The 18895-nt window shown below is 34.8% G+C and overlaps 1 protein-coding gene across 3 annotated transcripts in view; it reads right to left on the bottom strand.

Annotated features, from left to right (window-relative positions):
* Positions 1 to 18895, bottom strand: part of LOC127717677 (nicotinamidase-like) — a 165781-nt gene that overhangs the window by 8110 nt on the left and 138776 nt on the right. The window contains exons 1-2 of one of the 3 annotated variants that reach the window (XM_052223422.1): positions 10369 to 10474; positions 831 to 1111 (exon numbers count right to left, since the gene is read on the bottom strand). In XM_052223422.1, coding sequence (XP_052079382.1) covers positions 831 to 1111; positions 10369 to 10385 — 298 coding nt within the window. In that variant the 5' untranslated portion in view covers positions 10386 to 10474. Of the gene's footprint in view, positions 1 to 830; positions 1112 to 6332; positions 6436 to 10368; positions 10475 to 18895 lie in introns of those variants that run through there. The other 2 variants (XM_052223425.1, XM_052223424.1) reach the window with 2 other exon arrangements.

An 18895-nucleotide genomic window follows, 5' to 3' on the forward strand; every position in this document is an offset into this window, starting at 1 on the left:
TGGCTCGTTTAATTTTCATAAAATGTTGACAAAATATTTACTCTGACCCTTTGACAAAAATATAAAAATTTCAAAAAACTTCAACCACACACTTCATCGGAAAATTTTCATTGGATATATAGCAGTTTGAGAAACACTCATTTTGATCATTGAGAAGCTTGATATTTCCTTAACAATTATAGAACGTGATTAAAACGATACAATAAAAGAGATGATTTTAGCTTCCAAAATGCGAGCTTTCCATTTCTATGTAGAAACATTCCAGCAGTGCCTGCATACGGAGTATATATCTCCAAGTTGATACGATATTCTAGGGCTTGTATTTCCTGTCATGATTTCCTTGATAGAGGGTTGCTGATCACAGGGGAGCTATTAAACCAAGAGTTCCAAGTGGTGAAGTTGAAATAATCCCTTCGTAAATTTTACGGACGTAATCACGAGTTGGTTGACCGTTAAGAATTATCCGTTTCACAGATGATAGCGGATATGTTCCTAATGTCGTAACTACAATCCTGTCCCCCTTTTTTCTCGAATGTGACCTATTGAATTAGACTTATTACCGGGTTTGTTCTAACATGAGCAACACGATGGGTGTCACATGTGGAGCAGGATCTTTTTACACTTCCGGAGCACCTGAGATCACACCCAGTTGGTGGGGTTCGTGTTGCTCAGTCTTAATTTTTCTATGTTGTGTTTTGTGTACTATTGTTTGTCTGATGGTCTTTTTCTTTTTTAGCCATGACGTTGTCAGTTTATTTTCAACTTATGAGTTTGAATGTCTCTTTCGTATCTTTCGCCCCTCTTTTACAGTAAGATCTGTTGATTGTTACCTGATTTATCATACAAAAGCTGAATGACTGGACCGGCACCTTTGTGCTGAGACGCAAACGAGATGTGGTCACTGCAATGCCAGTCTTGTGATAAAGCCACCAATGAAATGTCTGCTTTATATTCCGACCGGATATTGTTTATCACTGGTATCACCTTATCTCCTTCTGCTACCGCTAGACTTCCACCAGGTAGGAAACAGTTTTGGACATCAATAATCAATAATGCTATCTGTCTTGCAAAGGTTAAATCCAACAGCAAGAGGAATGTTAGAGCGGATAACCTAAATATATATCAGATAAAATTGAGAATGGAAACGGGGAATGTGTCAAAGAGACAACAACCTGACCAAAGAGCAGAAAACAGCCCATGGCCACCAATGGGTCTTCAACACAGCGAAAAAATCACGCACCCGGAGGCGGGCTTCAGCTGGCCCCATAAACAAAAAAGTGTACTAGTTATGCGAAAATGAACGTCACACTAAACTCAGAGACATATAAATGAACCAATATAAAAAAAAACAAAAAAACTACAAGACTTACATAGGCCAGGTGTTCATGATTTGGAACAGGCGCAAAAATTCGGCGGGGTTAAACATGTTTTGTGAGATCTAAACCCTTCCCCTATACCTCTATTCAATGTGGAATAAACAAACACACAGCAATATGTACAGTAAAATTCAGTTTAAAAAACATACTTTCACTGATATTGAAAATGTCTTTAGCTTTAACCCGTTGAGTGTCCTTTTTATTACTAAGTACTGTTTTACCATTTTATTTACAATTATTCATTCTTGCCTAAACTGAAGATGTTGAGTCCTTGAAAAATATTATGATTTTGTTAAAAAAAAAACATTAGACATACGAAAAATTATATGTTGTTGCAACCTCAAGCTTTAAGAACAAGCATGTCTTTTGCATATTTCAGTAAAGCAACAGACTTTTTGAAAAATCGTCTTGATGTGAATTAATGCGGGGAAGCTCAATCCTAACCGTATTTAAAATAAAATCATATAACACCAATTTCCATTAATCTAACATTAACTATAGCTGACTATACCAATTCTGAAATAGAATAAACAAAAAGCAAGATACGTTTCAACGATTTATACAATCATGAATACAATTATCAACACATTATAAGTTTTAAGTTAAATTGTCATAATAGAGGAAGTTATGTAAATATTTGATCATGTTTATACATATTTGTTTACATAATTGTAAACATGTAAAATAGAGAATGGCAATGGGGAACGTGTCAAAGAGACAACAACCCGACCAAAGAGTAAAAAACACAGCCGAAGGCCACCAAAGGGTCTTCAACGCAGCGAGAAAATCCCGCACCCGCGGAGGCGAACTTCAGCTGGCCCCTATGTACATATGTTTGCTTTTCCTGTACTGATTTGTTTTATATAATAAGTTTTATCAAAAATGAAAAGGGGGAATTTGAACAAACGTTTAACCTCATCACACGTTCCTGGGCCTTCCGAATGTCGGGAACAACGTCAGGGGTTGTTTACATTGTGGTACATGTATCAACCTGTCGTACATGTATCAAACTTCCGAATGTCGGGAACCACGTCAGGGGTTGTTTACATTGTCGTACATGTATCAAACTTCCGAATGTCGGGAACCACGTCAGGGGTTGTTTACATTGTCGTACATGTATCAACCTTCCGAATGTCGGGAACCACGTCAGGGGTTGTTTACATTGTCGTACATGTATCAAACTTCCGAATGTCGGGAACCACGTCAGGGGTTGTTTACATTGTGGTGCATGTATCAACCTTCCGAATGTCGGGAACCACGTCAGGGGTTGTTTACATTGTCGTACATGTATCAAACTTCCGAATGTCGGGAACCACGTCAGGGGTTGTTTACATTATCGTACATGTATCAAACTTCCGAATGTCGGGAACCACGTCAGGGGTTGTTTACATTGTGGTACATGTATCAACCTTCCGAATGTCGGGAACCACGTCAGGGGTTGTTTTCATTGTCGTACATGTATCAAACTTCCGAATTTCGGGAACCACGTCAGGAGTTGTTTACATTGTGGTGCATGTATCAATCTTCCGAATGTCGGGAACCACGTCAGGGGTTGTTTACATTGTCGTACATGTATCAAACTTCCGAATGTCGGGAACCACGTCAGGGGTTGTTTACATTATCGTACATGTATCAAACTTCCGAATGTCGGGAACCACGTCAGGGGTTGTTTACATTGTCGTACATGTATCAAACTTCCGAATGTCGGGAACCACGTCAGGGGTTGTTTACATTGTCGTACATGTATCAAACTTCCGAATGTCGGGAACCATGTCAGGGGTTGTTTACATTGTGGTACATGTATCAACCTTCCGAATGTCGGGAACCACGTCAGGGGTTGTTTACATTGTCGTACATGTATCAAACTTCCGAATGTCGGGAACCACGTCAGGAGTTGTTTACATTGTGGTGCATGTATCAACCTTCCGAATGTCGGGAACCACGTCAGGGGTTGTTTATATTGTCGTGCATGTATCAAACTTCCGAATGTCCGAAGACTGTGATGGTCTCTGTTTAATTCATTTGCAGTGTTAACGACATTAAGCTCATAATATTGCCAGTTATCAGTAACACATATTGTCGTGGGACTCAATCCTTTTTGTTGTCTTGGGGGGACTATTAGATTGAAGTCACGCTTATCGATATCTAAATTTTATTCTACTGCCATTTAACAAGCACATGTATGACAGACGACACTAACTGTTCGCCGCCGACAAACATAAAAAAAGTATACAGTCCCGTAAAATAGACATCTCTTATTATGTCGTGCCTAAGCCTGTTATAGGGTTTGTAAAAATGGGCAAGACATTCACATCAGCAAATTCAGAAACAATTGCGTGCATTTTTTTTTTTTTTTTTGCGACTTTTAAAGAATGGACAAAAAAGGCATGAATTATGTTTGCATTCAGTAAGTGCTACATGCAAACAATATTATCAAAATTAAAAATGCGAGTTAAAGACACAAATCCCGTCGCAATGACAAGAACAAAAAAGAAATTGCAAACATTTCAGAACTTACAGTTATTGAACAGACATTTGTCTTTTGTGGAGGACCGTATTTATCAACCTCTAGATACATGTAACTCTTGTCATGTTTGTGTTGAATGGTTGCTGTCTCATTGATATTTACCCCATATCGCATTTTATTCATATAACAAGAGAGAGAAGTACTTTGTTACGGAAATATTTCTGTTATATATGTGTTAAAGAAAACGGTATATAAAAAATTAGACATAGTAGTTAACGCATTTTCTACATCGAATCAATTCTTACTCAAAATTGTATAAGTTCGTACTTAAAATATTAACATTTTTCATAATACATTTCTAACGTCAAAGTCAAAGTCAAAGTCAATGATTTTCCGTCTTTTGATATGATCCAGTTTAGCAAGAATATTACATAATGTATTTGACCAAAAGTAAATAAATCCCCGTTTTAATTTAAAATCTAAGTGTTTGAATTTCATATCTCACCACTTTAGGCCAGACAAAATATTACATTTCACGCCTTAGTACAATTTAGTTACCACATGGCACATGAGGTATACGTATTTATGGCCTCTACTTTACAAGAGGGTCTGATTTTGAGGTATTCATTTCTGTGGATAGTTAATAGGCCATTTGTTCCTTTTTCACCCTTTATTCCTTATTCTTTATATTTTAGCACACCATTATTTTCTAATCTTTATATTTTAGCACACCATTATTTTCTAATCTTTATATTTTAGCACACCATTATTTTCTAATCTTTATATTTGAGCACACCATTATTTTCTAATCTTTATTTCGTTGTCCATTATTTTCACCTCCTGCGACTACCACAGTTGCCTTAGAGGCATGCAGTCCTAGTCTGACAGTATTGTGGAGGGTATCCGGTACAGGGTCCTAAATGTGGACGAGGCGCGTGTCTGGCGTAAGTATAAAATTTCAGTCCTGGTGTCTATGATGAGTTTATATTTAAAGTTGTATTGTAGCTATCCCCTAATCAGTGACTTTCCTCGTTGGCCATTGTACTAGATGTAGAACTTTGTATACGACTATGCACTGTACCATATATGATAGAGACCCGTATTGGTTTGTGTAAACAATATAATTGTATTTGAAGACATTTTTCTGAAAGTGAATAAACGGAGAGAAAAGAATAGATAATTTTCTTTTGACAAATATTTTAAGATAGTATATGAAACATAAGTAGAAATTGTATGTTCATTCACAAGTAATAACAATTGATGTAACAGACAAAAGGTTGCGATTATAGAAGGTGAAAAATAATCCATTTGTAAATAATCAAGAAATTTGATTTTTTTTTCAACAGGTTTGTCCTTGCTTATTATTTGGTTCAGAAGAAACATCTTACTTTTTGAGTTGTTAGCAGGATCAAATTTTTTAACAAGATTGATGTTGACTTTTCGAATAAAATATTGTGTGTCTTTATAGAAGAAAAAAGAAGGGGGGGGGGGGTATTTCCATGTGTTGTTCTTTCTGCCTGGTAAGTTTTTGTTGGGTCAAACTGAATAGTTTATAAGGGAAAATAGGGGGAGATGAAAAAGGTAACTAGACGCAAAAACAAATAAACTTACACGGCCTATGATAGTTTGTTTTTATTGATTTTCGTGAACATCTAGAATTGCCAACATCCATTATGTAATTTGGAATTTAAACCTTAACTTTTGAACGATATAGGTGAAAAAAAAATCCAAAATTCCAAATTTACAGTTAAAAAATAGATTCTTGCTTCCTCTACATGTGGGTTCGAAAGGGGTTTACAGAATAGAGAATGATGGGCAACAAGTGCAGAACAAAGGGGGGAAATAAAGAATAGAGAAAAAGAAACAATAGAAAATAATGGGTTGCTACAATATAAAGAAAAGAGAATTATAGGGGGGGATGAAATATCAAGAATAGAGAATGATGGGGTGCTAAAATATAAAGAATAGATTAATGGGATATAAAAATAAAGAATACAGAAAAAGGAAAAAAGAACTTAAAAAATAAAGAATAATGGAGTGCTAAAATAAAAAAAAGTATAAAATAATGCGGCGCTAAAATATAAAGAATAGAGAATAATGGGGTGCTAAAATATAAAGAATAGACTGAGAATAATGGGTTTTTTAATATTAAGAATAGAAAATAATGGGGTTCAAAAATGTACAGAATGGACTGAAAATAATTGGTTGCTAAAATATAAAGAATAGACTGAGAATAATGGGGTGCTTAATTGTACAGAATGGACTGAAAATAATGGGGTGCTAAAATATAAAGAATAGAAAATAATGTGCGATACATATAAAGAATAGAGAATGACGGGCATACAAAATGAAAGAATAAAGAAATTAAGGATCCCATCATTCCAGACCCTATACTATACACGCTATACTTGTATTAGTAATTTTCAAGTTTTTAAGCATTGAATAAAAACTATTCTGAGAAAAGTAAACATGTACAAGTATACTCTTACCAGCACGGTGATATCATAATGTCCAAATTAGTTTGTAACTAGATTATTTAACATTCTTCTGATTTGTGGATGTATGTATCGTATACACTTAATTTCTCGGAGGCTCCCGCAGGTAAATTTGATAACGTGGAAATAGTAATAAATATCTTGTACGGAGAGGAATTACATAATACTTAAAGCCATTCACAGCTGAAGGACAAAGTGGAATTTTTAAATTGACTTGTCATGTCTATGGCTATGTTTTAAAATCTTTCAGTTGATTAAAAGATATCAGTCGATCAATGTCAATATAACGCGTGTTTACACAGTTCAGATTTATTAAAACGAAATTTAGAACGTTCCTACAATGCACTGTATTTAATTTCTAATTAAATAGTCATCATTGATTTTTTTCATATTTTGCATGATTGCTCCTCCTCCTCCTCCTCCTCCTCCTCCTCCGCAACAGCAGCAGCAGCAGCAGCAGCATGTACGAAAGCCGTTTTTATTCCTTTTCTTCCATTAACTCCCTCAAAACATGTCCATTAAACGATAATACGCCCCCCCCCCCCCCCCCCCCCGAATGTATCTTGTTCGAAAAAAAAACGAAAAACCATTTAACATTAAATTAACCAGTTCTTCACTATTAGTGTGAATCCAGGTCGACATCTTGACTGTAAAAGCAATAAATGCGTGTCCGATAAAGATATGTTTACAGTAATCGGACCTAAAATCATTCATCACTTTATCGGACTCGTATCTAAAACTATCCTCCTGTAGTCGCACAATCCATACGCTGATAATATTTTATCTGTAAACATGTGTTAATAACATTCCCTGTTGTGTAAATTAATTAGTGCAAGCTTAAGGTATTTGAAATCTGATAATTATCGAGTGATTTGTGTATTTGATGTCCAGAAGATGTCAAGCCGATTCGTAAGTATCCATTTCTTACATTTTAAGCGTTGAGATAATAATAATAATAATGATAATAGTAACAAGAATAATAAAAATAATATCGGTAGAAATAGTGATAATTAATAGTTTATTATTATTTTTAAAAGGGATATTGAAAAAGCTAAAGCTGTATCGACGACGTGAAGACGATTCAGTAGAAACTATCGTTCAAGCAATTTTAGAAGATAGAGAAGTACACGGATTTATAGGCGGCTATAGAACGACATGGAAACGTCTCAAGACCCTCTATAAGATAAATGTGAAAAGAGAAACAGTAATGCGGGCATTGCGAGTCATAGAACCCGAATCTGTTCAAATGAGACAAAAACATAGACTTCAGAGAAGACAATACATCAATTTGGGTTTAAACTTCCTTTGGCACATTGATGGATATGACAAACTAAAACCTTATGGGTTTGCTATACTCGGCTGTATCGATGGGTATTCGAGACGAATTTTATGGCTCGAGGTAGGACCCTCAATTAATAACCCTAATGTTATTGCATCATATTACTAACAATGTCTTAAAAGACTGAATGTAACTGCAAGACTCATCAGGACAGACCGTGGTACAGAAAACAGTTTAGTGGAAGTTTTGCAAACGTATTTCAGGTTCAGTGACGATGATACAGCGTCAAGGTTCAAAAGTTTTATATATGGAAAGAGTAGTAGTAACGAACGGATAGAAACTTGGTGAAGTATTCTCAGGAAACAATTTCGGATTGGTGGATATGTTTCTTCAAAGACATTAGAGATAGGGGAATTTATGATGAAAATGAACCAGACCCAAGCTAGCGAACAACAAGCCAGCGAACAATAAGGTGTATCAAGCTAGCGAACAATAAGGCAGCGAACAATAAGAAATACGCAACAAACTGATCATGCCTGAAAACCGAAGACTTGCATTAACATGAAACGTTCTTTGAAATCTGATGACAATCATTTCCAGTATAGGAAGACGAAATGCAATATATTTTCACAAAGACTATTTATTGAAAACTGTTTATTTATTTATTTATTTATATATTCAAGACAATATAATTGTTCTTGACCACAGGGCATCTCTTATAGAATTTTCAACATTCCTTTTAGATTCTCCTCTCCCTTTTCTGATTACATTTGAGTAGAAACGGTTTGTCCTTATAATCGTGATAATAGTGAATAAATAATAAAAATAGACCATTCTTAACTAGTGTAAAGATGAAATTAAATCCACATGCTTATATGCTTTTTAAAAGAAAACAATATACCGATTTTGGAACGTAAAATACAGAATTCTGCAGTCAGAATTATAAGTTGAAATAAAAGATAATAAATATCAAGTTTTCGTTAGGAATGATTGAAAACTTTACATTTCAATAGGAAATGTGTTTTATGTGACAATGACACATGTGACACGATATATGAATGGATATAAAGATTTTAGCTACTTTAACAGACAAATTTTTCAAATCAAAGCTTTTCAAGAAGGCATATTTAAAAATACTCGGGGAACAGACGGAAAACCCGAAATCAGAAGAACAATTTCTTTACACTGATTTAAATTAACAAGAAAAGAATGCAATCACAACAATACGAACTATTTCATTTTAACATTGCATTGTAATTATAATCGGGGAAACGGTCCAAAGTTGGGGTATGGTGACCCATAGATGTACATCTATGGGTGACCCTACCCCCTCCGACTTTAATTCATAAAAACGTCCCTACGGCAAAGCTTTTGTCTACACTAGGTACAAATGATAGGCAATTGCCTAAGGTTCAAGGTTTGTGTAAACAATATAATTGTATTTGAAGACATTTTTCTGAAAGTGAATAAACGGAGAGAAAAGAATAGATAATTTTCTTTTGACAAATATTTTAAGATAGTATATGAAACATAAGTAGAAATTGTATGTTCATTCACAAGTAATAACAATTGATGTAACAGTAGGACAAAAGGTTGCGATTAAAGAAGGTGAAACATAATCCATTTGTAAATAATCAAGAAATTTGATTGTTTTTTTCAACAGGTTTATTCTTGATTATTATTTAGTTCAGAAGAAACATCTTACTTTTTGAGTTGTTAACAGGATCAAATTTTTTAACAAGATTGATGTTGACTTTTCGAATAAAAGATTGTGTGTCTTTATAGGGAAAAAAAGGGGGGCTTATTTCCATGTGTTGTTCTTTCTGGCTGGTAAGTTTTTGTTGGGTCAAACTGAATAGTTTATAAGGGGGAAGGGGGATGTAAAAGCTAACTAGACGCAAAAAGAAATAAACTGACACGGCCTATGATAGTTTGTTTTTATTGATTTTCGTGAACATCTAGAATCGCCAACATCCATTATGTAATTTGGAATTTAAACCTTAACTTTTTAACGATATAGGTGAACAAAAATCCAAAATTCCAAATTTCCAGTTCAAAAATAGAATCTTGCTTCCTCTACATGTGGGTTCGGAAGGGATTTACAGAATAGAGAATGAGGGGCAATAAGTGCAGAATAAAGGGGGGAAATAAACAATAGAGAAAAATAAACAATAGAAAATAATGGGTTGCTACAATATAAAGAATAGAGAATGATGGGGTCCTTAATTATATAACTTAAGAATAGATTAATGGGCAATAAAAATAAAGAGTTGAGAAAAAGGAAAAAAGAACTTAAAAAATTAAGAGTGCTAAAATATAAAAAAAGTATAAAATAATGCGGTGCTAAAATATAAAGAATAGAGAATAATGGGGTGCTAAAATATAAAGAATAGACTGAGAATAATGGGGTGATAAGATATAAAGAATAGAAAATAATGGGGTGCTAAAATGTACAGAATGGACTGAAAATTATGGGGTGCTATAAAATATAAAGAATAAACTGAGAATAATGGGGTGCTTAATTGTACAGAATGGATTGAAAATAATGGGGTGCTACAATATAAAGAATACAAAATAATGTGCGATACATATAAAGAATAGAGAATGATAAGTAAAAAAATGAAAGAATACAGAAATTAAGGATCCCATCATTCCAGACCCTACTATACTTGTATTAATAATTTTCAAGTTTTTAAGCATTGAATAAAAACTATTCTGAAAAAAAGTAAACATGTTCAAGTATACTCTTACCAGCACGGTGATATCATAGTGTCCAAATTATTCTGTAACTAGATAATTTAACATTCTTCTGATTTGAGGATGTATGTATCGTATACACTTCATTTCTCGGAGGCTCCCGCAGGTAAATTTGTGTGTTAATCTGATTACGTGGAAATAGTAATAGATATCTTGTACGGAGAGGAATTACATAATACTTAAAGTCATTCACAACTGAAGGGCGAAGTGAAATTCTTAAATTGACTTAATTGTCATGTCTATGGCTATGTTTTAAAATCTTTCAGTTTATTAAAAGATATAAGTCGATCAATGTCAATATAACGCGTGTTTGCACAGTTCAGATTTATTAAAACGAAATTTAGAACGTTCCTACAATGCACTGTATTTAATTTCTAATTAAATAGTCATCATTGATTTTTTTCATATTTTGCATGATTGCTCCTCCTCCTCCTCCTCCTCCTCCTCCTCCTCCTCCTCCTCCTCCTCCTCAGCAGCAGCAGCAGCAGCAGCAGCAGCAGCAGCAGCAGCAGCAGCAGCAGCAGCAGCAGCAGCAGCATGTATTATTCTACCATAACTAAAATCTAATGATATTACTATTAATTATTAACATTATTGTTGCTATTTTGATTTAGGACTGACTTTTTTATGTGCATGTTTTATGTTGCTGTTGCATTAGAACTGTATGCTTGTATTTGTTTGAGGGCCCAATGAAATTCAGACAAGACTTTTATCCTATCCAGTTAATTTCTGATATATATTTAGAACAATTATACATGTACTTAGACAGCAACTTTACGAGAAAAACAATGAATAAATATCTGTTACACCACTGTCTAAGGTTAGTGGAGGGTTAAGCGCTCGAAATCATGTTTAACCCTGTAACATTTTGTATGTACCTGTTCAAAACCAGGAGCCTGTAATTCAGCGGTTGTAGTCGGACAATATCAGATGCTGTCTATCGTATTTATTTATCTTTTCTGTTATGTTCATAAATATGGCCTTTGGTTTTCTCGTTTGAAATGTTTTAAATTTTGTCCTGTCGGGACATTTTATAACTAACTATACGGTATGCTTTTTGCTCATTTTGAAGGCCATACGGTGACCCATAGTTTTTTTAAATATACGTCAATTGGTGTCTTGATCAAATCGTAACCACTGGAATCAAATAAGAAATTAAAAGTTTTAATATGTGTGTGATTTTAATCAATCCACCTGTGGACGAATACAGTGTGGTTAAGTAACGTATAATGAAATAGGAAGATGTGTTTGATTGCCAATGAGACAACTACAAACCAAAAACCAAAGTGTGAAAATAGCATGAAAATTAGAGAAATATCGTATCACTTAGGAAATTCAGAGGAAAGCGAGAAAATTTGACTTCATAATTGAATTTGACCAATTAAGAACTGAGATCAAACGAACTACACGTTGATAAAATAGAAATAATCAACAGGTCAGGAAAAGGATAAATCGGGTAAGATAGAATTAGAGAAATAAAAATATATATGCTCGTTGGTATCAATGTTTGTGGTTTAAGAAAATATGTTAATTCGAGGGTGATTTATTTTGTGTTTCAAAGTTTTGTAATTTGCTCCTGTCAAAATAAAAGTAACTCATATTTTGTCGAGTATGTTAATCCATGGTCTCTTCTTTTCCCAAAACATTTACGAACAAAGTGTATCCCATGAATATCAATGAATGCACATTTCTTTTTCAATCTAACTTTGGGAACGTCACAAAATATAACTGCACATAATTATCCGTATTCAATTTATTACGCTTCAATATTAAATTTAAAGCGTTGTACACGTACCTTATAGGATAATTTGCACGAGACATACCAATTCAATTCTAATATACAGGGGCGGATCCAGCCATTTTAAAAAAGGGGGGGGGGGGGGTGTTCTAACCCAGGAGAAAGGGGGGTTCTAACCATATGTACCCATTCAAATGCATTGATCGGCCAAGAATAAGGAGGGGGTTCCAACCCCCGGAAACTCCCCCCCCCCCCTCCCCCCCCTGGATCCGCCACTGATATACCTGTAAAATTTATTATTTTTCTTATATGATTTGCATATTAGGGAATACGTTAATATGATTGGTCGAGAGGGGTTCCGGTAGTGGCTCTTAAAGTAATTTATTTTCCGATAGACGACGTTGACTGAACTACTTTTTGTAACCAATGTAAACAAGATGGCGGCGATAATAAGCTCGACGATAAAAATATTTATTAATATTTTCACTTCGGATTAATCGTTTAATAAAATAATAAACACAAAATATTCATTTGAATGATAATAAGATATTGATTTATTTATTTTCTCCATAAAAAAATAAATGTTACTCACGCGCTTGAGACCATCGGCCACTGTTGACAAACAATGGAACCGGAGGTTATCTGTTTCAAGGATTTGTATAGTCTTACTATTCAAATCCTTGTCTGTTCCGACTCGGAGCTGGAAAATCTGTCACCACCACCTGTTATATTTGAACTGCAGCTTCCTGATGATTGGGATACTGAAGCAGTCGTCGAGCTTCTTGAGGTTTTGAAGCAAATTGTTCCTGGCTGTTGAAGCTTGTCAAACCATCGAAACACATGAGATAACCAAGGAACCTGTAAATCCTCCTAAAATCCAGAATGATGAGAACCATATATTACCTCAAAATCAGAAAGGTCAGAACCCTGAAACAAATCAAAACCAAAACACTCAGCACACTGTAACACCTCAAGACCAGAATACTCAGTATTTAGACACTGCTGAAACACCTCAGGCTGAATTTCACCAAAGTGGTCACCCACCAAACAAAAGCAGATTTAAGCAACTTGACGAGGAAGCCCTCTTAGACATAGAGAAAAAACAGTACAGTGCAGCTACTAAAAAACACAAAGAGGGGAATAGGAGTTTTCAATGATAATTAATCTATGTTAATATAAATTTGCTCCAATGTTAACATTTCCACCAAATCTACCCAAGTAATAAACAGATTTTACATACAAATAAAAATCAAAAATGGCCATTTCAAGGAAATGAGTGGATTAAACACCAATTCTTCACAATTATTAATAACCAAGAAACCACACATTCAATAAACTAAAGCAAACAACAAAATAGATAGTTTCCTACATGTATATATGTATCAATATTTATAATGTACCACAAATATATTACAAATAAAATCTTGTAAAATTTTCCCAAAAATAAAAGTCATAAATTAGAAATAAAGAAAAGGGATCGAATCATAGAATGAACTACTGTGCTAGCATGGAATCATGTTTATTTTTGAAATAGTGATGAAGTCAATGAAACTGGCCTAGCATGTACTCAATATGTGCCAGATTCACATTAATTCCTAAAATTGTAGAAATTTCCTTTTCAGCTTGGTGTTCAGAAAGATTACAAAAAACTTAGGACTGTAACATAATTTCTAAGGAGAACCTGAATTAAAGCCTTCGCAAATTTTATGCTGAAGCCAAGCCCAAAAATTTAAATAAAAGGAACAAAAGTGCTTGAAGGTATGGCGCAGGAATATCATAAAAATCCCTTAAGAGTGTACGTGCTGCAATTAATAGACACCTGAAGGACATTGGTCGCAACATTGACATTGTTCGAGACAAAGACTTTAAGTTAGAAAATTCAATGCTTAGTGCTTAGCTTAAATTCAACCTTCATAATGGGCTGTCCCGTCCGACTCAGCATCATCCTATTATTTCTAACTCTGAGTTACAGAAAATAAATGAGTTCCTTTCTACAAAGAATAATGTTGTCGCACTTCGATTTAAAGTCTGCTATGTCCTTGCAATACACTTTGTTAGTCATGGAATTGAATTTCACCAACAGTTTTCAAAGAATTCAATTAAATTTGTAAAAGATGAGGAAGGGAGAGAAGACCTTACAATCACACATGAGACACACCAGAAAAACTACCAAGGTGGTATAGAAGACTCATTAGAAGAAGCCGAAGACAAAAGAATATACTCAACGGACTCAGATTCATGTCCCGTCCAAGCCGTTAAACATTTTTTGTCAAAATGTCATGCAAATTCAAACAGTTTGTTCAATCAGTGTAGTCATGATACACTTCGTGGCAATCCAAATCATTATTCAGTTTGGTACACTGAGACACCAGTGAAAGTTAAAGCATTTACAGCTTTTATGCCGAATATCTGCAAAAACGCCGGGGTAAAACGGTACACAGCACATTCTTTACGTTCAACAGCAATAACCGCAATGAGTGATGCTGGGCTAACAGACAGAAATATTATGTACAGTCATGTCTGATCACAAATGTGAGGAAAGCCTCAAGTCCTATTGTAGAAGACCTAGCAATGAACAAAAACATAGAATCAATGCCGTCCTTGATAATGTTGCCACCGGTTCCGCAAAGTCAACTTCTCTTGTGCCAATTAAAAACACACAAATTCAAGCACCAACAATTCAGCAACCAAACGACACAAATAATGAATAAAAATCTGTTACACCACTGTCCAAGTTTTTGATAGCCTAAAATATTAATCTGGAATCAGTACATACAAATATATACTTTAAATTAGGGAAGTTATTAAAATCAGAGACATATAATACATGTATTATATGTCTCTGTTAAAATGAAGTGATTGCACAAGACAGTCATGACAGTTGACAATTACAAACATAGTGACACCATTTATACAACCAAATTTTATTGTTGAAATATATAAACTAAAATCTTAAAATGACGATGTAAATCATTGCAATGTTGTTTTTTTTTTTTTTTTTTTTTTTTTTTTTTTCAAATGTTTTAATGTTTGTTAGTCATTTACTTCAAATAATTGACACGTACTAAAATAAGGAGATGTGGTACGATTGCCAATGAGATAACAGTCTGATAACTATCCACCAGAGTCCAAATATTGTGGCTGTTAGCAGTTATAAGTCACACTACAGACATTAACAATGAACAAAACCGGTTCATTGTTTTCAGACAGCATAGGGAAAAGAGGAGTCGTGGCTTGGTGGCTTACAAGAAAATATAAGAGATATAAGAAAATATAAATAAGAAAATAAGAGAGACAAAAAAAAACAGGACTTAGCCATTGGACAAAATTTTTTTAAAAAAAGTGCTCCCTTACTAATCCTTAGAGGAGTTGCTCTATACTTAGAAAAGACAGATGTTGGGGACTTTCTGCCCTATTTACTCAAACCTATTAAGATTGATGCCTAGGGTGGGAATCTAACCCATGTACATTTAATCTATTGTTCTCTATTAACATATATGAACTATATTAAAAGCAAAACATGCAGCTGTAATGTTAATTATAATATGGTAATTTACATCATTGCCTCAATTTTTTTATAAGGACCTAGCTAGACCTATTTCTTAAGCAAGGTGTATTATATAACTCTTGAAAGCAACACAATCCATTTGTAAATACTAATTATATCTGCTGTTAATCAAGAATAACAAAATAGTGGTTATTTCTAAGTATGCGGTAACAACAACGTGCATTTTAAGTAAACAAACATCAATGAACGACCACATGTTTGTCTATTGTGCTTGAATTATAAAACGACCCATCAGCTTTATTTACACGCATTTTTGCTAAAATAGATGGTTAACATGTCTGTTTACATTATAAGTTATATAAAAAGCGTGTTTGTTGTTATGACTTGTGTATGCATAGAAATATAATGATGATAACATTGATTTTTACCGTAAAAAAATGAAAACACAACATTCTAGAGATGTACACACAAAACACATCCTACTTTTGTAACGATAGATGGTAACGTATAGCCACTTATATAACAGTAAATGTCATTGGATAAGCTACCCGAAACAATAAAAATTTGCATATTCATGGCTGGACACGCAATTGTGTCAGATTTTGTTTTGATGGAATAATGTAAATATTGGAAACAGCCATTATGACGTTGGAAACAAAATAATTTTCAATCTTGGATAAAATGACATTGCGCACATTGCCAGCATATCATGCATAACCAGTAATGTGAAATCATATCTTACAATTTGTGTGTTTTCTACACTTACTATTCTATGTTTAAGTTAATTTAATGTTTTAATTTCCTACAGGAAGGCACATTGTTCTCAAAGACGACGAAGAAAAAAATGTAGGTTGCGCTGTTTGTGGGCGTGAACATTTTACATACGGGTACTTCTTGTGTCGACAGAATGACCTTTATCTGTCAGATTCAGGCGTTTGTCGTTCAACTGAACTGATTTTTTTCACAATTTGTTCTCATGTTGTGCTTTTTCACCACTGTCCCAGGTTAGAGAGAGTGTTGAGTGCGCACAGACATATATCTAACCCCGCCACATTCTATATGTGTCTGTCTCAAGAGAGTAGCCTGTAACTCAGTAGTTGTTGTCTGTTATATTTTTTTTTTTTTTTTTTTTCATTTATCATGTTTATAGGTTTGTCATTAATCTGGCCTTTTTTTATGCACGTTGAAGATGGGACATATTATAGTGTTATTAACTGGCTGTTTCTGTATTGGCCCTGTTATAGATTCGAGGTAAGCTGTATTGGACCTCAGACACTTTTATTAAATGATTTTAATTCTGCAATTAAACCAAGAAACTTACCGTGAAGAAGATACAGAAATTCATATCTGAACTTGTCCTTTCGTATTCACGCTGGATGTTTTGTCAAGATTGTCCGATGTAATTTCTGATTTCTCGTCCAAGTACTTAATCTTATGCTATTACAATTCATATTATCGAGCAAATATAAAGTAGCTGGGAAGAATAAATCAGACAGTTTAATTATTATTTCTCTTGAATCGTCTGTATTCTGATGATTGATCAACGGAAATAAAACGCACGAGGATAAAAGCTTATGTGAACGGTTACTGCCAGTCACCACTTATAAAAAAGTAGTGCTGCATATACCTACGCGTATTATCATATACAATATTATAGGTGCCTGCAGGTCACACCATAATTTATCTGTACCAAATGTGCCTGCAGGTCACACAGTCTGACCAAAAAATATCTGTACCATAGGTGCCTGCAGATCACATCACTTAAGATCTGTAACAAAGCCTATCATTTGAGTTTGCAGGTCACACTGCTAATAATCTGTAACATAGCCTATAATATGTGCCTGCAGGTCAAATCTCCATAGATCTGCACCAAATGCTATTAAAGGTGCCTGCAGGTCATACGTTCATTTATATATCAGTATGGTAGGTGCCTGCAGGGCACATCACTATAGATTTGCCCCATACATATAAAAGGAAGATGTGGTATGATTGCCAATGAGACAACTCTCCACAATAGACCCAATGACACAGAAATTAAAAACTATAGGTCCCCTTTCGGTGTTTAACAATGAGCAAAGCCCATACCACATAGTCGGCCATATTAACGGCCTAATTTAAGTACAAAATAATAAACGAAAAACATATATGTAACACAGCAACAAATGACAACTACTGAATTACCGGTTCCTGACTTGGGACAGGCACATACAGAATGTGGCGGTGTTAAACTAGTTTGAAAGCGCCAACCCTCCCCTAACCTGGGACCGTGGTGTAACAGTAGAACATAAGAACAAAATATAAAAATCAGTTGAAAAAGGCTTAACTCATCAAATGGATACAATAGAAATACAGACTAACAAAACACAAAGTGTACATGCGAATAACAAACAAAAAACACTAAGTACAGATCTGAGAGTACTCGCAGTTAGCATAGGTGTCTGTAGGTTATTTCACTTATGATCTACACCAAAACCTATCATAAGAGCCTGCAGGTCACACTACTATTTATCAGTACCATAGCCTATCATAAATGCACGCAGGTCACATCACCATAGATCAAAGCCTATTATGGGTGCCTGCAGTTCTCACAGCTTTTTATATGTACCATAGCCCATCGTAGGTGTCTGCAGGTCACATCAGTATAGATCTGTACTATAGTCTATCATGGGTACCTGCAGGTCACATTGCTTATTTATCTGTACCAAAGACTTTAATAGGTGCCTACAGGTCACACCACCATAGATCTGCACTATAGCCTAGCATGGGTGTCTGCAGGTCACATTGCTATTCATCTGTATCTAAGTCTATTATAGGTGCCTGCAGGGTACATCACCATAGATTTTGCACCATAGTCTATCATAGGTGCCTGTCGGTCACTTCACTACAGATCTGCACTATAGCCTATCATAGGTGCCGGTAGATCATACAACTTCTTATTTTCAACATAGCCTATCATAGGTGCCTGTAGGTCACACTGCTATTTATTTGTACCATAGCCTATTATAGGTGCCTGCTGGTCACATTGCCATATATCTGCACCAAATCCTATCATAGGTGCCTTCAGGTCCCACAACGTTTTATCTATACAATAGTCTATAGGTGAATGCAGGTCATACAACGTTTTATGTGTACCGTAGACTATCATAGATGCCTGCAGTTCACACTGATATCTATCTGTTCTATAGTTTTCCTTAAGTACCTGCAGGTTACATTACCATAGATCTGTACCATAGTCTATCATAGGTGCCTGCAGGCCATACAACATTTTATATGTA

Source organism: Mytilus californianus, unplaced genomic scaffold (assembly GCF_021869535.1).
Source record: "Mytilus californianus isolate M0D057914Y unplaced genomic scaffold, xbMytCali1.0.p SCAF_10, whole genome shotgun sequence".
In the NCBI taxonomy this organism is placed as follows: Eukaryota; Metazoa; Mollusca; class Bivalvia; order Mytilida; family Mytilidae; genus Mytilus; species Mytilus californianus.